The 17,152-nt window shown below is 45.1% G+C and overlaps 1 protein-coding gene across 1 annotated transcript in view; it reads right to left on the bottom strand.

Annotated features, from left to right (window-relative positions):
- sntg2 (syntrophin, gamma 2) overlaps positions 1-17,152 on the bottom strand; it is a 130,124-nt gene that overhangs the window by 68,797 nt on the left and 44,175 nt on the right. Inside the window, exons 3-7 of the mRNA XM_039008802.1 lie at positions 13,051-13,188; positions 12,459-12,515; positions 10,824-10,881; positions 1,061-1,104; positions 250-291 (exon numbers count right to left, since the gene is read on the bottom strand). Coding sequence (XP_038864730.1) covers positions 250-291; positions 1,061-1,104; positions 10,824-10,881; positions 12,459-12,515; positions 13,051-13,188 — 339 coding nt within the window. The remainder of the gene's footprint in view (positions 1-249; positions 292-1,060; positions 1,105-10,823; positions 10,882-12,458; positions 12,516-13,050; positions 13,189-17,152) is intronic.

The following is a 17,152-nucleotide window of genomic DNA, read 5'->3' as shown; positions in this document are numbered from 1 at the left end:
AACTAGGAGCTCAATTTCCGTGCAGCCTTTGTGTGATGAAATCTACTCCTTGTCGATTTGTCACCGTCCAGACAAGTAAAAAACAAAACAAACTCAATGAGTCTCCTTTATGACATGACAGAGCTCCGCTCACGCGGCCAAGCATCTCTCCGTTTTGCGGAATCACAGGGAAAATATTTACATTTTAAATCTGGGGGAAAATATTATATGTGACAACGTCTGTGCAGAAGCTGAATAAATTATACTCACAACTTCTTCGTGACTACAGTTTTCGACATTGATACCGTTGATCTAAACGGAGGAGACAAGAAAGGATGAAGAACAAAGTTAACAAACACTCTCGTTTAGAAATGAAACACCAAATCCATGGTAATTACAGTGACCTTGGCATATGTAAGTGATGCAAATAGATGCAATCTTCTTTTGCTTTTGGACATGTACGATGAAGTCACTGTAGAGACCCAGAGGGTGCTCATGTTTTCTGTGTGGTGCTGTATACTGTAACTATGATAAAGAAAGTTCAGTGTCATTGTAAATATTGTTCAGTAATTTACAACCATGTCTAGAACCTCTAGTTTATTGTAAGATGTGTGTTTCAAAATGCAACAGGATAATTGCATGTGAGAAGACATACCTATACCAGCATATGTTGTATTTTTATTTATTTAACTAGGCAAGTCAGTTAAGAACAAATTCGTATTTACAATGACGGCCTAGGAACAGTGGGTTAACTGCCTTGTTCAGGGGCAGAACGACAGATTTTTACCTAGTCAGCTCAGGGATTTGATCTAGCAACCTTTTGGTTACTGGCCCAATGCTTTAACCACTAGGCTACCTGCCACCCCTATATAGTCATGTGATATGTTTGCTCATCTGTTGGTTATATAATCAATGCAAATATCTCCGTATGTAAACTAATTTTATAAAAGTATCAAATAGCTCCTTTTCAGGTTCCCTAAGTGAAATTACAACTCCCATTCCAATGAAAGAGGGTAGCTCGAATTAAAATTCAAAGAGCATATCTCTCCGTCTTTCGCCTCTGACCTGAGGGTGCACTAACCTGTAACATAGCGTCCCCAACGAATAGCTTTCCGGTTTGGTATGCTGCAGGCGCCAATCGTTGAGTGTGAAAGGTTAATGAAAACATTAGAAAATAATGACTCATTTCATACATGGTAATGTGATGGAAATATCAATGTTCCTGTCTGCCTAATCTCCACTGACATCACAGAGCTCTCAGGAACACAATAAACCATGAAATATGGAACTAAACGGGATATTAACTCATTTGCAGCAGCGTTAACAAAACAATGAAGCTTCTTAACTGCTGAAAAGATTTCCATCTTTGAAGAAGAATGTTAACTCTCCTCTCGGAGGCATGTTCCTCTCTGGGTGACTAGAAGCATGTCCCTCTCTGGGTGACTAGAAGCATGTTCCTCTCTGGGTTACTAGAAGCATGTTCCTCTCTGGGTGACTAGAAGCATGTCCCTCTCTGGGTGACTAGAAGTATGTTCCTTTCTGGGTTACTAGAAGCATGTTCCTCTCTGGGTGACTAGAAGCATGTTCCTCTCTGGGTGACTAGAAGCATGTTCCTCTCTGGGTTACTAGAAGCATGTTCCTCTCTGGGTGACTAGAAGCATGTCCCTCTCTGGGTTACTAGAAGCATGTTTCGCTCTGGGTGACTAGAAGCATGTCCCTCTCTGGGTTACTAGAAGCATGTTCCTCTCTGGGTTACTAGAAGCATGTTCCTATCTGGGTGACTAGAAGCATGTTCCTATCTGGGTGACTAGAAGCATGTTTCTCTCTGGGTGACTAGAAGCATGTTCCTATCTGGGTGACTAGAAGCATGTTCCTCTCTGGGTGACTAGAAGCATGTTTCTCTCTGGGTGACTAGAAGCATGTTCCTATCTGGGTGACTAGAAGCATGTCCCTCTCTGGGTGACTAGAAGCATGTTTCTCTCTGGGTGACTAGAAGCATGTTCCTATCTGGGTTACTAGAAGCATGTTCCTCTCTGGGTGACTAGAAGCATGTTCCTATCTGGGTGACTAGAAGCATGTTCCTATCTGGGTGACTAGAAGCATGTTTCTCTCTGGGTGACTAGAAGCATGTTCCTATCTGGGTGACTAGAAGCATGTTCCTCTCTGGGTGACTAGAAGCATGTTTCTCTCTGGGTGACTAGAAGCATGTTCCTATCTGGGTGACTAGAAGCATGTTCCTCTCTGGGTGACTAGAAGCATGTTTCTCTCTGGGTGACTAGAAGCATGTTCCTATCTGGGTGACTAGAAGCATGTTTCTCTCTAGGTGACTAGAAGCATGTTCCTATCTGGGTGACTAGAAGCATGTTTCTCTCTGGGTGACTAGAAGCATTTTCCTCTCTGGGTGACTAGAAGCATGTTCCTATCTGGGTGACTAGAAGCATGTTTCTCTCTGGGTGACTAGAAGCATGTTCCTATCTGGGTGACTAGAAGCATGTTCCTATCTGGGTGACTAGAAGCATGTTCCTCTCTGGGTGACTAGAAGCATGTTCCTATCTGGGTGACTAGAAGCATGTTTCTCTCTGGGTGACTAGAAGCATTTTCCTCTCTGGGTGACTAGAAGCATTTTCCTCTCTGGGTGACTAGAAGCATGTTTCTCTCTGGGTGACTAGAGGCATGTTTCTCTCTGGGTGACTAGAAGCATGTTCCTCTCTGGGTTACTAGAAGCATGTTCCTCTATAGGTGACTAGAAGCATGTTTCTCTCTGGGTGACTAGAAGCATGTTCCTCTCTGGGTGACTAGAAGCATGTTTCTCTCTGGGTGACTAGAAGCATGTTTCTCTCTGGGTGACTAGAAGCATGTTCCTCTCTGGGTGACTAGAAGCATGTTCCTCTCTGGGTGACTAGAAGCATGTCCCTCTCTGGGTGACTAGAAGCATGTCCCTCTCTGGGTGACTAGAAGCATGTCCCTCTCTGGGTGACTAGAAGCATGTCCCTCTCTGGGTGACTAGAAGCATGTTCCTCTCTGGGTGACTAGAAGCATGTCCCTCTCTGGGTGACTAGAAGCATGTTCCTCTCTGGGTGACTAGAAGCATGTTCCTCTCTGGGTGACTAGAAGCATGTTCCTCTCTGGGTGACTAGAAGCATGTTCCTCTCTGGGTTACTAGAAGCATGTTCCTCTCTGGGTGACTAGAAGCATGTTCCTCTCTGGGTTACTAGAAGCATGTTCCTCTCTGGGTGACTAGAAGCATGTCCCTCTCTGGGTGACTAGAAGCATGTCCCTCTCTGGGTGACTAGAAGCATGTCCCTCTCTGGGTGACTAGAAGCATGTTCCTCTCTGGGTGACTAGAAGCATGTCCCTCTCTGGGTGACTAGAAGCATGTTCCTCTCTGGGTTACTAGAAGCATGTTCCTCTCTGGGTGACTAGAAGCATGTCCCTCTCTGGGTTACTAGAAGCATGTTCCTCTCTGGGTGACTAGAAGCATGTCCCTCTCTGGGTTACTAGAAGCATGTTCCTCTCTGGGTTACTAGAAGCATGTTCCTATCTGGGTGACTAGAAGCATGTTCCTATCTGGGTGACTAGAAGCATGTTTCTCTCTGGGTGACTAGAAGCATGTTCCTATCTGGGTGACTAGAAGCATGTTCCTCTCTGGGTGACTAGAAGCATGTTTCTCTCTGGGTGACTAGAAGCATGTTCCTATCTGGGTGACTAGAAGCATGTCCCTCTCTGGGTGACTAGAAGCATGTTTCTCTCTGGGTGACTAGAAGCATGTTCCTATCTGGGTTACTAGAAGCATGTTCCTCTCTGGGTTACTAGAAGCATGTTCCTATCTGGGTGACTAGAAGCATGTTTCTCTCTGGGTGACTAGAAGCATGTTCCTATCTGGGTGACTAGAAGCATGTTCCTCTCTGGGTGACTAGAAGCATGTTTCTCTCTGGGTGACTAGAAGCATGTTCCTATCTGGGTGACTAGAAGCATGTTCCTCTCTGGGTGACTAGAAGCATGTTTCTCTCTGGGTGACTAGAAGCATGTTCCTATCTGGGTGACTAGAAGCATGTTTCTCTCTAGGTGACTAGAAGCATGTTCCTATCTGGGTGACTAGAAGCATGTTTCTCTCTGGGTGACTAGAAGCATTTTCCTCTCTGGGTGACTAGAAGCATGTTCCTATCTGGGTGACTAGAAGCATGTTTCTCTCTGGGTGACTAGAAGCATGTTCCTATCTGGGTGACTAGAAGCATGTTCCTACCTGGGTGACTAGAAGCATGTTCCTCTCTGGGTGACTAGAAGCATGTTCCTATCTGGGTGACTAGAAGCATGTTTCTCTCTGGGTGACTAGAAGCATTTTCCTCTCTGGGTGACTAGAAGCATTTTCCTCTCTGGGTGACTAGAAGCATGTTTCTCTCTGGGTGACTAGAAGCATGTTCCTCTCTGGGTTACTAGAAGCATGTTCCTCTCTAGGTGACTAGAAGCATGTTTCTCTCTGGGTGACTAGAAGCATGTTCCTCTCTGGGTGACTAGAAGCATGTTTCTCTCTGGGTGACTAGAAGCATGTTTCTCTCTGGGTGACTAGAAGCATGTTCCTCTCTGGGTGACTAGAAGCATGTTCCTCTCTGGGTGACTAGAAGCATGTCCCTCTCTGGGTGACTAGAAGCATGTTCCTCTTTGGGTGACTAGAAGCATGTTCCTCTCTGGGTGACTAGAAGCATGCCCCTCTCTGGGTGACTAGAAGCATGTCCCTCTCTGGGTGACTAGAAGCATGTCCCTCTCTGGGTGACTAGAAGCATGTCCCTCTCTGGGTGACTAGAAGCATGTCCCTCTCTGGGTGACTAGAAGCATGTTCCTCTCTGGGTGACTAGAAGCATGTCCCTCTCTGGGTGACTAGAAGCATGTTCCTCTCTGGGTGACTAGAAGCATGTTCCTCTCTGGGTGACTAGAAGCATGTTCCTCTCTGGGTGACTAGAAGCATGTTCCTCTCTGGGTTACTAGAAGCATGTTCCTCTCTGGGTGACTAGAAGCATGTTCCTCTCTGGGTTACTAGAAGCATGTTCCTCTCTGGGTGACTAGAAGCATGTCCCTCTCTGGGTGACTAGAAGCATGTCCCTCTCTGGGTGACTAGAAGCATGTCCCTCTCTGGGTGACTAGAAGCATGTTCCTCTCTGGGTGACTAGAAGCATGTCCCTCTCTGGGTGACTAGAAGCATGTTCCTATCTGGGTGACTAGAAGCATGTTTCTCTCTGGGTGACTAGAAGCATTTTCCTCTCTGGGTGACTAGAAGCATGTTCCTATCTGGGTGACTAGAAGCATGTTTCTCTCTGGGTGACTAGAAGCATGTTCCTATCTGGGTGACTAGAAGCATGTTCCTATCTGGGTGACTAGAAGCATGTTCCTCTCTGGGTGACTAGAAGCATGTTCCTATCTGGGTGACTAGAAGCATGTTTCTCTCTGGGTGACTAGAAGCATTTTCCTCTCTGGGTGACTAGAAGCATTTTCCTCTCTGGGTGACTAGAAGCATGTTTCTCTCTGGGTGACTAGAGGCATGTTTCTCTCTGGGTGACTAGAAGCATGTTCCTCTCTGGGTTACTAGAAGCATGTTCCTCTATAGGTGACTAGAAGCATGTTTCTCTCTGGGTGACTAGAAGCATGTTCCTCTCTGGGTGACTAGAAGCATGTCCCTCTCTGGGTGACTAGAAGCATGTTCCTCTCTGGGTGACTAGAAGCATGTCCCTCTCTGGGTGACTAGAAGCATGTTCCTCTCTGGGTGACTAGAAGCATGTTCCTCTCTGGGTGACTAGAAGCATGTTCCTCTCTGGGTGACTAGAAGCATGTTCCTCTCTGGGTTACTAGAAGCATGTTCCTCTCTGGGTGACTAGAAGCATGTTCCTCTCTGGGTTACTAGAAGCATGTTCCTCTCTGGGTGACTAGAAGCATGTCCCTCTCTGGGTGACTAGAAGCATGTCCCTCTCTGGGTGACTAGAAGCATGTCCCTCTCTGGGTGACTAGAAGCATGTTCCTCTCTGGGTGACTAGAAGCATGTCCCTCTCTGGGTGACTAGAAGCATGTTCCTATCTGGGTGACTAGAAGCATGTTTCTCTCTGGGTGACTAGAAGCATTTTCCTCTCTGGGTGACTAGAAGCATGTTCCTATCTGGGTGACTAGAAGCATGTTTCTCTCTGGGTGACTAGAAGCATGTTCCTATCTGGGTGACTAGAAGCATGTTCCTATCTGGGTGACTAGAAGCATGTTCCTCTCTGGGTGACTAGAAGCATGTTCCTATCTGGGTGACTAGAAGCATGTTTCTCTCTGGGTGACTAGAAGCATTTTCCTCTCTGGGTGACTAGAAGCATTTTCCTCTCTGGGTGACTAGAAGCATGTTTCTCTCTGGGTGACTAGAGGCATGTTTCTCTCTGGGTGACTAGAAGCATGTTCCTCTCTGGGTTACTAGAAGCATGTTCCTCTATAGGTGACTAGAAGCATGTTTCTCTCTGGGTGACTAGAAGCATGTTCCTCTCTGGGTGACTAGAAGCATGTTTCTCTCTGGGTGACTAGAAGCATGTTTCTCTCTGGGTGACTAGAAGCATGTTCCTCTCTGGGTGACTAGAAGCATGTTCCTCTCTGGGTGACTAGAAGCATGTCCCTCTCTGGGTGACTAGAAGCATGTTCCTCTCTGGGTGACTAGAAGCATGCCTCTCTCTGGGGGACTAGAAGCATGTCCCTCTCTGGGTGACTAGAAGCATGTCCCTCTCTGGGTGACTAGAAGCATGTCCCTCTCTGGGTGACTAGAAGCATGTTCCTCTCTGGGTGACTAGAAGCATGTCCCTCTCTGGGTGACTAGAAGCATGTTCCTCTCTGGGTGACTAGAAGCATGTTCCTCTCTGGGTGACTAGAAGCATGTTCCTCTCTGGGTGACTAGAAGCATGTTCCTCTCTGGGTTACTAGAAGCATGTTCCTCTCTGGGTGACTAGAAGCATGTTCCTCTCTGGGTTACTAGAAGCATGTTCCTCTCTGGGTGACTAGAAGCATGTCCCTCTCTGGGTGACTAGAAGCATGTCCCTCTCTGGGTGACTAGAAGCATGTCCCTCTCTGGGTGACTAGAAGCATGTTCCTCTCTGGGTGACTAGAAGCATGTCCCTCTCTGGGTGACTAGAAGCATGTTCCTCTCTGGGTTACTAGAAGCATGTTCCTCTCTGGGTGACTAGAAGCATGTCCCTCTCTGGGTGACTAGAAGTATGTTCCTCTCTGGGTTACTAGAAGCATGTTCCTCTCTGGGTGACTAGAAGCATGTTCCTCTCTGGGTGACTAGAAGCATGTTCCTCTCTGGGTTACTAGAAGCATGTTCCTCTCTGGGTGACTAGAAGCATGTCCCTCTCTGGGTTACTAGAAGCATGTTCCTCTCTGGGTGACTAGAAGCATGTCTCTCTCTGGGTTACTAGAAGCATGTTCCTCTCTGGGTTACTAGAAGCATGTTCCTATCTGGGTGACTAGAAGCATGTTCCTATCTGGGTGACTAGAAGCATGTTTCTCTCTGGGTGACTAGAAGCATGTTCCTATCTGGGTGACTAGAAGCATGTTCCTCTCTGGGTGACTAGAAGCATGTTTCTCTCTGGGTGACTAGAAGCATGTTCCTATCTGGGTGACTAGAAGCATGTCCCTCTCTGGGTGACTAGAAGCATGTTTCTCTCTGGGTGACTAGAAGCATGTTCCTATCTGGGTTACTAGAAGCATGTTCCTCTCTGGGTTACTAGAAGCATGTTCCTATCTGGGTGACTAGAAGCATGTTTCTCTCTGGGTGACTAGAAGCATGTTCCTATCTGGGTGACTAGAAGCATGTTCCTCTCTGGGTGACTAGAAGCATGTTTCTCTCTGGGTGACTAGAAGCATGTTCCTATCTGGGTGACTAGAAGCATGTTCCTCTCTGGGTGACTAGAAGCATGTTTCTCTCTGGGTGACTAGAAGCATGTTCCTATCTGGGTGACTAGAAGCATGTTTCTCTCTAGGTGACTAGAAGCATGTTCCTATCTGGGTGACTAGAAGCATGTTTCTCTCTGGGTGACTAGAAGCATTTTCCTCTCTGGGTGACTAGAAGCATGTTCCTATCTGGGTGACTAGAAGCATGTTTCTCTCTGGGTGACTAGAAGCATGTTCCTATCTGGGTGACTAGAAGCATGTTCCTACCTGGGTGACTAGAAGCATGTTCCTCTCTGGGTGACTAGAAGCATGTTCCTATCTGGGTGACTAGAAGCATGTTTCTCTCTGGGTGACTAGAAGCATTTTCCTCTCTGGGTGACTAGAAGCATTTTCCTCTCTGGGTGACTAGAAGCATGTTTCTCTCTGGGTGACTAGAAGCATGTTCCTCTCTGGGTTACTAGAAGCATGTTCCTCTCTAGGTGACTAGAAGCATGTTTCTCTCTGGGTGACTAGAAGCATGTTCCTCTCTGGGTGACTAGAAGCATGTTTCTCTCTGGGTGACTAGAAGCATGTTTCTCTCTGGGTGACTAGAAGCATGTTCCTCTCTGGGTGACTAGAAGCATGTTCCTCTCTGGGTGACTAGAAGCATGTCCCTCTCTGGGTGACTAGAAGCATGTTCCTCTTTGGGTGACTAGAAGCATGTTCCTCTCTGGGTGACTAGAAGCATGCCCCTCTCTGGGTGACTAGAAGCATGTCCCTCTCTGGGTGACTAGAAGCATGTCCCTCTCTGGGTGACTAGAAGCATGTCCCTCTCTGGGTGACTAGAAGCATGTCCCTCTCTGGGTGACTAGAAGCATGTTCCTCTCTGGGTGACTAGAAGCATGTCCCTCTCTGGGTGACTAGAAGCATGTTCCTCTCTGGGTGACTAGAAGCATGTTCCTCTCTGGGTGACTAGAAGCATGTCCCTCTCTGGGTGACTAGAAGCATGTTCCTCTTTGGGTGACTAGAAGCATGTTCCTCTCTGGGTGACTAGAAGCATGCCCCTCTCTGGGTGACTAGAAGCATGTCCCTCTCTGGGTGACTAGAAGCATGTCCCTCTCTGGGTGACTAGAAGCATGTCCCTCTCTGGGTGACTAGAAGCATGTCCCTCTCTGGGTGACTAGAAGCATGTTCCTCTCTGGGTGACTAGAAGCATGTCCCTCTCTGGGTGACTAGAAGCATGTTCCTCTCTGGGTGACTAGAAGCATGTTCCTCTCTGGGTGACTAGAAGCATGTTCCTCTCTGGGTGACTAGAAGCATGTTCCTCTCTGGGTTACTAGAAGCATGTTCCTCTCTGGGTGACTAGAAGCATGTTCCTCTCTGGGTTACTAGAAGCATGTTCCTCTCTGGGTGACTAGAAGCATGTCCCTCTCTGGGTGACTAGAAGCATGTCCCTCTCTGGGTGACTAGAAGCATGTCCCTCTCTGGGTGACTAGAAGCATGTTCCTCTCTGGGTGACTAGAAGCATGTCCCTCTCTGGGTGACTAGAAGCATCTCCTCTCTGGGTGACTAGAAGCATGTTCCTCTCTGGGTGACTAGAAGCATGTTCCTCTCTGGGTGACTAGAAGCATGTTCCTCTCTGGGTGACTGGAAGCATGTTCCTCTCTGGGTGACTAGAAGCATGTCCCTCTCTGGGTGACTAGAAGCATGTCCCTCTCTGGGTGACTAGAAGCATGTCCCTCTCTGGGTGACTAGAAGCATGTTCCTCTCTGGGTGACTAGAAGCATGTTCCTCTCTGGGTGACTAGAAGCATTTTCCTCTCTGGGTGACTAGAAGCATGTTCCTCTCTGGGTGACTAGAAGCATGTTCCTCTCTGGGTGACTAGAAGCATGTCCCTCTCTGGGTGACTAGAAGCATGTTCCTCTCTGGGTGACTAGAAGCATGCCCCTCTCTGGGTGACTAGAAGCATGTTCCTCTCTGGGTGACTAGAAGCATGTTCCTCTCTGGGTGACTAGAAGAATATGAACTTTCCTCTCTGAGGCATGTTCCTCTCTGGGTTACTAGAAGCATGTTCCTCTCTGGGTTACTAGAAGCATGTTCCTCTCTGGGTGACTAGAAGCACGTTCCTCTCTGGCTTATTAGAGGCATGCTTTTCTGCTTTCACTACCAGAAAGGAATTGGGGGATGTGGTAAAAGAGAAGATGCCCTTCTATTTTAGGGTTCAATCTCAGGGTTATCCTGAGCAGTGGGAGGCTCTAACAGAATGGGTCTAGTTCCTATTCGTTACAATTAAACCATTGTTTTATATACCTTGTCAGCAGATTTCCAAGTACAGTAGAGCAACTGTATTCTAGTTACCAATGTAGTAATACAATAATTACCTGACATAAAAACGTATAAACATGAGGGGAACATAACATAAAGTGTTGTATATTGGTATCGTTCATAACATTACTAAACATGTCAGATGATTCAGTCCACATCACTGTCAGATGATTCAGTCCACATCACTGTCAGAAGATTCAGTCCACATCACTGTCAGATGTTTCAGTCCACATCACTGTCAGATGATTCAGTCCACATCACTGTCAGATGTTTCAGTCCACATCACTGTCAGATGTTTCAGTCCACATCACTGTCAGATGTTTCAGTCCACATCACTGTCAGAAGATTCAGTCCACATCACTGTCAGATGATTCAGTCCACATCACTGTCAGATGATTCAGTCCACATCACTGTCAGATGTTTCAGTCCACATCACTGTTAGATGATTCAGGCCACATCACTGTCAGATGTTTCAGGCCACATCACTGTCAGATGTTTCAGTCCACATCACTGTCAGATATTTCAGTCCACATCACTGTCAGATGTTTCAGTCCACATCACTGTCAGATGTTTCAGTCCACATCACTGTCAGATATTTCAGTCCACATCACTGGTAGAAATGTTCAATACTGCCTTACCTACTTGATCTTTAAACATCTTTGAAATGACCACAGGCACTTTATGCTCAGCACCCCCCTGGGAGACACAAGAGAAAGATCATTTTTAAATGTGTAACATGTGTAACATTTATATATATATATCTATCTATATATATATATAGTGCATTTAGAAAGTATTCAGACCCCTTGACTTTTTCCACATTTGGTTACGTTACAGCCTTATTCTAAAATGGATTAAATCGTTTTTTCAATCTACACACAATACCCCATAATAACAAAGGCGACGCTAGTATCAAACGCACGTTAGTTAGCAATTTCGTCATGTAAAAACCAGGTTTGGCAAATTACCTGTCTTATATCAGCTCACTTGAGCTCAGATGGGAGGGTTGGAAATATTTGAGGTTTGTCCTTAAAAACATGATCCAAAGTGCTAATTTCAGGCAGCTCTGAGACGGATATTTAAGACCAATCTAAAGCTGGTTTTAGTGGTAACACAGTTGATTATGTCATGAATTCTGACAGCTGAAACACAGCCTATCCAGCCGTGATGCACACTGCCCATATGGGCATGGAACAAGAGAAGCCTAACGTGCTTTTGGTGCCTTTATACTTCGTATTTAGAAACATAAAAAACTAAACTTTTTCCCCATTTTGTTTTATTTGATTGAAAACCAAGCATAGACTCCCCTCCTCTCAATGAAGGATTATTTTTTGTTTGTTCTGCCCAATGCAATCCCAAAGTAGTCAAGACTGTCGATAAACGGTTTGGCTCCTGAGACCGCTTGGAAATAAATCTTAATCACCAAAGTTTTATTAAAATATAAAGTTTGAGAGGAGGAAAACAGTGAGCCGACATTCCTTTTTAATATATTTATTGTAGACATTATTTTATACCTGAAGGTCCTGTTTTGGACGTGCGTAAAACCCTCCATAGACTGGGTCATTTTAATATTATATGTCCACAGGGAGAAATGATGGTGCCTGTAAAAGTGTGACATAGCCTATTTAAAACAGGTTGTTGTTTCGTTTTGTTTAGAATTTGATTAGAATTATTTGTTCTCTTGTTAGGCCTTATCAATAATGAATTTCATCTTGCTTATTGACAATGTTTGGCATGTCCATTCTCATCCATAATGTAATTTACAGTAGGCCTAGCCTCTATATCAGTGTGAATGCTATTGAAAACATGCAATTACTTAGAACAATGTGGACTGCAAATGGGTTCAAGTTAACATGTTTAACAAAGATAGGTCTACATTTTGTTATTTCGTTTCAGTAAAGCCATTTAACAAACTATAATGGACTAACATTGGAATTGGAGTTGTTTCCAAGGCAACGCATAAAAGACCATAAATACACAACTTGAAGCAACCACATATTTCACCATGGAGCACGTTCTGATTGGCCAGTGAGGGGCCAAGCCTCAACACACCCGCAACTTGTATATTCATCCAAATCCAGCTCTTTCGCGCCAACGCCAGCAAGTCAGCTGATAATTTGTAATAGTGAAAATAGCAAAAAAATATATGTCTGACTACCTAACCTGCGCTTAGATTTACCATTGCGTTAATGTTTGTTAAAACAGAGTCCAGTATCTCTTATAAAAGGTCCAATAGCCTTTAGATGTTCGATTGATGAAAATGTAACACTTACTTTGATGCTTAGACCCAGACCTCCAGCAGCCTGCCTTCGGAGAACGACAGTTCTGTGCTTTAAAAAATGGGAATTGACCTTGGTAAAATAATCTTGAAATGTTGAAACAAGGTTGGAGCATAACACCTGGGTGTGCATCCTCCAATTATCCTCACTATCAAAACCATAACATGGACAGATACAGAATGCCTCCATGGTAACACATAAAAAAGATACTTCCATTACTATAGATTTTCGGTACAGTATGTATGCTATACAATTAACGACCATACTAAAGCTAAATGTGAGTCAGATCTTCTCCTGTCCCCAATTACATCCAACTAAAGCTATCGTGAGCTCTGACATCAGTATCAGGAAGTGAAAAGCCAGCTGAGTTTGTCGTCATCATCAGGTATTAAATGTGAACGGAACTGAAGTCACTTCAGGTCACCTTCAATGAACGCTGAGTAACAGGAGCACAAATATATTCACACACAAATACCAGTTTGAGTTTAAAGGGTTAGTTACGTGTGCCTGGTTAATCCAAGTATAGGAAAGCCCACTATGACATCCATGCGACCTCCTAATGTCAAGGTAGATCTTAAGTACTTACATTTAATTGTGGGTCACCCCCTCTCGTGCAAACCACATCCAGCTTCTGTATGGTCAACACCTCTTTTGTCAGCTTCAGATGAACATCATAACTATTACTGGTCTCCTTGTTATACAGCAGGGCAATTCCAGCTTTTGTCTGTTGACACATAGAAAAACAAATAGGATTTTACCTGCCTGAGTTACTGGGACGTAGACTGTGGATTTGTCCGCTCTACTGTGTTTACACCACAACAGGACGTAAACATTCTAAATCTCGATCGCCATGCGGTGAGATGTTGCTAATCTTTGATGGTTTGAATCCCGGCCTGAGACGAATTAAAATAATTGAATGTATAGCAACTGATCTTATCATCCAAAACCTGAGGGTCTGAGAGTAAAACCCAATAGCATGTTTGACCATCTGTTTTTGCTGCATTTATCATGTCCTCCGTTCCTAAGGTAATTGGGTCGTCCAAATAACCAGTCTTAAGGTGGCCTAGTTCTCTCACTAACAACAGGATCTCAGAGAGCAGATTTACACTGCTGCTTCAAAGAAAGACTTTTGAGAAAAAAAAACAGTTTTTTTATTATTAAGATTTGTTGTCTTTACCCTCTAATGTTTTGTGCCGCTACTTCTGTTCACATTATATCCTCCATGGTTTATTTCTATGCCTTCTTCACCGTTCCATCTCTTGCTTTTGCATAATGTGCTGGGGAAATAATGCATGGAGGATTTTTGAGAGTTCTAGAATGATCTCTTTTATTTAATTTTTTTTTTTTTTTTTACTAAAGCACTCAGGTATTATCAAATGAAATGATATTTGTCACATGATGCCCGAATACAACACTGTAGACCTGACAGTGAAATGCTTACTTTACAAGCCCCTAACTAGTAATGCAGTTAAAATAAATAAAAAAATGAAAAAAAAATGACATGAAATAAAATAAGAATAAGAAATAAAAGTAACAAATAATTAAAGAGCAGCAGTAAAATAACAATAGTGAGGCTATATAAAGGGGGTATCGGTACAGAGTCAATGTGCGGGGGCACCGGTAATTGAGGTAATATGTAGATGTAGGTAGAGTTATTAAAGCGACTATGCATAGATAATAACAGAGAGTAGCAGCAGTTTAAAAGAGGGGGTGGGGGGTGGGGCAAATCAAACAGTCTGGGTAGCCATTTGATCAGGGGTCTTATGGCTTGGGGGTAGAAGCTGTTTAGAAGCCTCTTGAACCTAGAATTGGCACTCCGGTACCGCTTGCCATGCAGTAGCAGAGAGAACAGTCTATGGCTAGGGTGGCTGGAGTCTTTGAATTTTTTTTAGGGCTTTCCTCTGACACCGCCTGGTATAGAGGTCCTGGATGGCAGGAAGCTTAGACACAGTGATGTACTGGGCCATACGCACTACCCTCTGTAGTGCCTTGCGGTCGGAGGCCGAGCAGTTGCCTTACCAGGCAGTGATGCAACCAGTCAGGATGCTCTTGATGGTGAATAGGGGGAATAGGTTTTGTTGTGCCCTCTTCACAACTGTCTTGGTGTGCTTGGACCATGTTAGTTTGTTGTTGATGTGGACACCAAGGAACTTGAAGCTCTCAACCTGCTCCACTACAGCCCTGACGATGAGAATAGGGGCGTGCTCCTTTTCCTGTAGTCCACAATCATCTCCTTTGTCTTGATCACGCTATGGGATAGGTTGTTGTCCTGGCACCGCACGGCCAGGTCTCTGACCTCTTCCCTATAGGTTGTCTCGTCGTTGTCGGTGATAAGGCTGTTGTGTCATCGGCAAAATTAATGAGGGTGTTGGAGACGTGCCTGGCCGTGCAGTCATGAGTGAACAGGGAGTACAGGAGGGGAATGAGCACTCACCCCTGATGGGCCCCCGTGTTGAGGATCAGCGTGACGGATATGTTGTTACCTACCCTTACCACCTGGGGGCAGCCCGTCAGGAAGCCCAGGATCCAGTTGCAGAGGGAGGTGTTTAGTCCCAGGGTCCTTAGCTTAGTGATGAGCTTTGAGGGCACGATGGTGTTGAACGCTGAGCTGTAGTCAATGAATAGCATTCTCACAGGTATTCCTTCTGTCCAGGTGGGAAAGGGCAGTGTGAAGTGCAATAGAGATTGCATCATCTGTTAGGGCGGTTTGCAAATTGGAGTGGGTCTAGGGTTTCTGGGATAATGGTGATGATGTGAGCCATGACCAGCCTTTCAAAGTACTTCATGGCCACAGATGTGAGTGCTACGGGTCGGTAGTCATTTAGGCAGGTTACCTTAGTGTTCTTGGGCACAGGGACTATGGTGGTCTGCTTAAAACATGTTGGTATTACAGACTCAGAAAGGGAGAGGTTGAAAATGTCAGTGAAGACATTTGCCAGTTGGTCAGCGCATGCTCGGAGTACACGTCCTGGTAATCCATCTGGCCCTGCGGCCTTGTGAATGTTGACCTGTTTAAAGGTCTTACTCACATCGGCTGCGGAGAGCGTGATCACACAGTCGTCCAGAACAGCTGATGCTCTCATGCATGTTTCAGTGTTACTTGCCTCGAAGTGAGCACAGAAGTAATTGGGCTTGTCTGGTAGGCTCGTGTCACTGGGCAGCTCTCGGCTGTGCTTCGATTTGTAGTCTGTAGTTTGCAAGCCCTGCCACATCCGACGAGTGTCGGAGTCAGTGTAGTACGATTCAATCTTAGTCCTGTATTGACGCTTTGCCTGTTTGATGGTTCATCAGAGGGCATAGCAGGATTTCTTATAAGCTTCCGTGTTAGAGTCCCGCTCCTTGAAAGCGGCAGCTCTACCTTTTAGCTCAGTGCAGATGTTGCTTGTAATCCATGGCTTCTGGTTGTGGTATGTACGTACAGTCACTGTGGGGCCGACGTCATCAATGCACTTATTGATGAAGCGAATGACTGATGTTGTGTACTCCTCAATGCCTCCGGAAGAATCTCAGAACTTATTCCAGTCTGTGCTAGCAAAACAGTCCTATAGCTTAGCATCTGCTTCATCTGACCACTTTTCATTGACTGAGTCACTGGTACTTCCTGCTTTAATGTTTGCTTGTAAGCAGGAATCAAGAGGATAGAATTATGGTCAGATTTGCCAAATGGAGGGCGTGGGAGAGCTTTGTACGTATCTCTGTGTGTGGAGTAAATGTGGTCTAGAGTTTTTTTCTCCTCTGGTTTGTCTCCTCGTTCAGCCACTACTCGGTGAAACATAAGATATTACAGTTTTTAATGTCCCTTTGGTAGTTTAATCTTGCTCGTAGGACATCGATTTTATTTTCCAATGATTGCATGTTTGCCAATAGAACAGATGGCAGTGGGGGTTTACTCGCTCACCTACTAATTCTCAGAACGCATCCCGACCTCCACCGCCTTTTTCTCCGTCTTCTCTTCACGCAAATGACGGGGATTTGGGCCCGTTCCTGGGAAAGCAGTATATCCTTCACGTCGGACTCGTTAAAGGAAAAGCTTCTACCAGTTCGTGGTGAGTAATCACTGTTCTGATGTCCAGAAGTTATTGTCGGTCATAAGAGACGGTAATAACAACAGTATGTACAACATAAGTTACAAACAATACAAAAAAAATGAACAAATAACACAGTTGGTTAGGAGCACATGAAACATCAGCAATCCTCTCCGGCTCCATTTTACTATTGGCATTGATCAGAAGTAATTCAGGTACAACTAAACAATACGTGTGAATTAAAACAATGCTTGTTTAAGCACCATTTTTGTTTAAGCACAAAGCACCATCTTTTTCTCTTGTGAAGACTTCCCAAGAACGTCACAAGAAGACCAAGATGTCCGCCTTAGAGGAGCTCTTTGAAAACGCGGAAAATTAACTCAAGAAAACAACACAGAGCCACCCTGTATAGCCATCATTCAATGAGTTCACAACAAGATGCAGTTATACAGAAGCCTTCACTTCTGACACCTCAAGACCCAGTACCCTGGTGGTGGGAGAAGAGAGACACGGCATGTACCCTTCCCATCTTGTCAGAGCTCTTCGACATGCACTTGAGTGTCTTCACCTTCCCTGTTTCTCAACTGCAGGTGATGCAATTAGCCAGGAGAGATGACACATTCTGCTAACGAAAGTTGACATGTCGAAATTTCTACAGAAGAA

The sequence above is a fragment of the Salvelinus namaycush genome, chromosome 15, assembly GCF_016432855.1.
Source record: "Salvelinus namaycush isolate Seneca chromosome 15, SaNama_1.0, whole genome shotgun sequence".
Lineage (NCBI taxonomy): Eukaryota > Metazoa > Chordata > Actinopteri > Salmoniformes > Salmonidae > Salvelinus > Salvelinus namaycush.
The sequence above is the reverse complement of the archived record's forward strand: the minus strand, read 5'-3'. Positions and strand labels throughout refer to the sequence as shown.